The sequence below is a fragment of the Pediculus humanus genome, genomic scaffold (genome assembly GCF_000006295.1).
Source record: "Pediculus humanus corporis 1103172107526 genomic scaffold, whole genome shotgun sequence".
In the NCBI taxonomy this organism is placed as follows: domain Eukaryota; kingdom Metazoa; phylum Arthropoda; class Insecta; order Psocodea; family Pediculidae; genus Pediculus; species Pediculus humanus.
This window is the reverse complement of record NW_002987142.1, coordinates 16576-20371: the sequence shown is the minus strand read 5'-3', so window position 1 is coordinate 20371 and position 3796 is coordinate 16576. Positions and strand designations below refer to the sequence as shown.

The 3796-nt window shown below is 30.3% G+C and overlaps 1 protein-coding gene across 1 annotated transcript; it reads right to left on the bottom strand.

The window, feature by feature from the left end:
- Positions 1–2201: 2201 nt before the first annotated feature.
- Positions 2202–3470, bottom strand: Phum_PHUM178420 (uncharacterized protein; the record flags this gene model as incomplete). The annotated part of the gene is made up of 2 exons (XM_002425123.1): positions 2202–2920; positions 3041–3470. 2 exons carry the CDS (start codon positions 3468–3470, stop codon positions 2202–2204), a joined length of 1149 nt encoding a protein of 382 aa, XP_002425168.1.
- Positions 3471–3796: the final 326 nt, after the last annotated feature.

Sequence of the window (3796 nt, the reverse complement as noted above, 5' to 3'; positions counted from 1 at the left end):
ATAATAAAAAGGAAACGGAAATTAAAAATCAAATAAGAGGAAGAAAAAGAAAAAGAGGAAGAAAAATAAGAAAACAAAAGAAAGAAAGAAAGAAAAATAAGAAAACAAAAGAAAGAAAGAAAGAAAATTTAATAATTTCCTTTGGCAAAATTCGTAATTCTCAAATGGTAAAAAAAATTTTTTTTTCTTTTTTCTTTCCTTAGGCTAAACGTTAGATTAAACGTTTAAAAAAAATTTTTGTCGTGCACGCACACACGCACACGCACACGTGGAAGGAGAAATTTGTGTAAAAATGTTTTTTTTACTGTTTAACTTACGCAAAAAATAATTTTATCGTAAATCGACACAAACGCGCGACTACACGCTTAGGATAATTTTTTTCCTTTTTTCCTTTTTTAAAATTCTTTACGACTGTCGTGTAAGAAAAAAGCAGAAGACAAAAATAAAATAAAAAAAAAGAAATTTCGATGTTAAAATGAATAGTTGGAATTCGCATTTGAAAAAAAAATCGAAATAATAAAAAATTCGTTCTTCGTACGTGTTTTACCATTATCATCATCATCATCATCATCATAATAATAAAATATATCACGTGATTTCCACAGAGAAATACGTTCCCATAAAAAAAAAAAAAAAAATTCAACTCGAAAATATATTGTCTACTTTTTATAATTATCAAAAATGTAAAATGTCAAAAAATAAGAGACAAATTTTTCTTTTTTTTCCCAGTGATTTGTAAAAGAAAATTCTCTGGGGAGGAGAGGTGGGGTAACAAACAAACACACATTGTCATTGTTTGTACGGTGCAACAAAACGTGTTTTATTGTAAATAAAATAAAAAAAAGGAAAAATTCTAAGAATATAAATCCATTTACGTAATGTCAAATATTTAAAAATGATGATGTATATTTTCTTGTCGTTATTACAAAAGTTATGGTTTTTTTTTTTTGGAAAATATAAATCGATTTCTAAAAAATCTATAAATGATAATAATAATAATAATAATAATAATAATAATAATAATAATAATAATAATAATAATAAAGAATTATCGATTTATTGATTCGGCCGAAAAAAAAAAAAAAAACAAACTCGTGGGAGACTGAAAGCATAATTTTTTGCGGGGAAAAATTACGTGACGTCATCCTATTGTTACAATTTTGCGACAAACGATTCGGCGACAATTATATTCGGATTTGAACAAACGAAAAATTTAGATTTTGGGAGTAGAGGGGGGAAGGAGTGGAGAGAGAAACGCGACGACGAATAAGAAAATAAAAATAAAAATAATTGATAAGTTTGTTGATTTTTTTTTCCCAGTGTTTGTCGTTTGTTTTACGGTGACGAATAACGTTTATTAATAATTCATCATTCGCACACAACAACATCCACGAATTTTTTTTATTAAAATTAAAAAAAAAATGGATGAAAAATAGAAAATAAAGTGTGAAAGAAAAGGAAAGAAAGAAAAAATTTTTTTTTTTTTTACGTCAATATCGTGGGCGTGTGTTAAGCTTTTTAAACTTTTAAGAATGCGTCGTTTGTGTGTGTGTGTGTGTGTGTGGGTGTGCACGAGCTTTTTTTTTTGTTATTCGTGTGGTCATCCGTATAAAAATTAATATCCGTTTTTTCAAGTTTACACCACATACACACACACTTTTTTTTCTGTTTGTCTCGAATATAAAAATGTAAAAAAAAAACACACAAACACACACACACGCGTAGTCAGCGACATCGATAATATTTTGCGTCTTCCATTTTTTTTTTTAATTAAAATTCTTTTTTTTACAGAAAGAAAATTAAATTTTTAAAATTCTTAAAAATAATAAATTATTATTAAACTTCAAGCATATTTTTTTTTTATTTCGATGCGTTCCTCTGTGCGTTCGAGACAGTAAAAGGAAAAAAAAATTTTTTTTTTTTTGTCACCGATACATCGTCACAATCGAACAATGAAAGAGAGAAAATGATAATGGATGTCAAATATTTTATCTAACATTAATAATATGGAAATATTTATCATCATTCATATCTTTTTTACGGATGTTATTGTCAATGAATGTTACTATTTAATATTATCATTATTATCGTAAAGATTTTTAAAAAAGAAAAAAATATTACGATGCGGCAAAAAAATCGTTTGCCGCCATAAATTACTCTCGAACATATAACGACGTAGGTAATGAAAAATGATATTAAACTTACCCCTGCATTGACACCCTCGTGCTGTGAGCCATTGCGAGAGCTTTATATCTACTTTGTTCATCCGTCGGAAGTACAATATCCACAGATCTCGATCTTAGGGATACGTTGGAGGGTGGTTCCAACGAATTTGAACTAACTTCTTCTGCTTTACCACTTTGCGATACCTTTGTAAAACACGAATCCACGGATGCAGCTCGATCTCTTTTCAATTCTGGCACTTGTAAAAAAATGTCTTTCACTTGCGGTACGTTACTATCCGATCCTCCTAACTTTGGCGACGACACGCTCGATTCGAACGACTCATCTATTTTTAAATTAATACCACTAAAATCGAATATCGTGTTACCGGAATCTGTTTGACATTGATCTTGACCTTGATTCGGTACCGTTTTCACGAGATCGCTATCGCTTCCCTCTGAAGGAATATTAGATATATTATCTAAGGAACAATTTTTATCTACAACTACAAATGCGGATTGTCTCGACAGCTTTGGTGATATTATTGAACGACGTCTGCAATTTTGATTTTTCATCGTGGCAGAAACATCAGTGACGAATGTATCTTCGCTATTTGTGTCGGCAGACGTTGAACTCGGCGAATTCAACGATAACGTTACCTTGATGTTACATTCGGGCATTGTCGGCATTGATGTTTCATTCGAATCTTTTCTTTTTCCGTATCCCGTCAACTTCCGTACTTCCGCTTTTCTTTTATCTACATTTCCATCTTTATCATTATCATCGACGACGACGACGACATCGTCGTCCTCTTCTTCTTCATCATCTTCGTCTTCGTCTTCCTCCCCATCATCGTTTAATGAAAACATGCTGTCACTGCTTCCCAATAGTGACGATAATGATTCCAACGACGTATTCGAATCGAACGACTCCTCTTCGACGGCAATGCTTTGATGAAATTTAGCAATGTCGTCTATATATTGACAATGAACGCAAAAAACCGGAAGTTTTTCACTCGATGACCTTCTACGAACGTTCGGACGGGGTACTTCTAAATAAAGTATATTATTACAGTCTTCGCTCGAACCGGCATCCACGCTTTTACTTCTTTGATTGTTGACGGGTACTTTTAATAATGATTTGTCATCGCTTTGTTGCAACATTTCCTGATTTCTTTTTACTTCCAATTGCATTTCGTCAAATGACGCGGATCTTACTTGCTTGGGTACTTCCAAACTACTTTGAGTTTTCATTTCGGCTCCCGTTGGTGTTCTTGAACGTTTAAATGTTATTCTCAATCTTTGCATAATATATGAATCTTATTTATTTATTTTTCAAATTTAATTAATTAATTATTATTATTATTTTTTTATTAAACCTTGATCCAAGAGCCTTTATGTCGTTGTATTTATTATTTATCAACCGGGCTTTTCTTTTTATTTATTTATTTTTTTTTTTTTGTCGTAACTAATCAAAACTAAAAATGCTTTTATTTTTGTACATGAATCATTATCATTATTATTATTTTTTTTTTTTTACATTATTTACAAAACAAATGTTATAACTTCGTTGATATTTAAATTACAAATTTTTTTTTTCTTTAAATATATACAATATCATCCATCTACGTTTA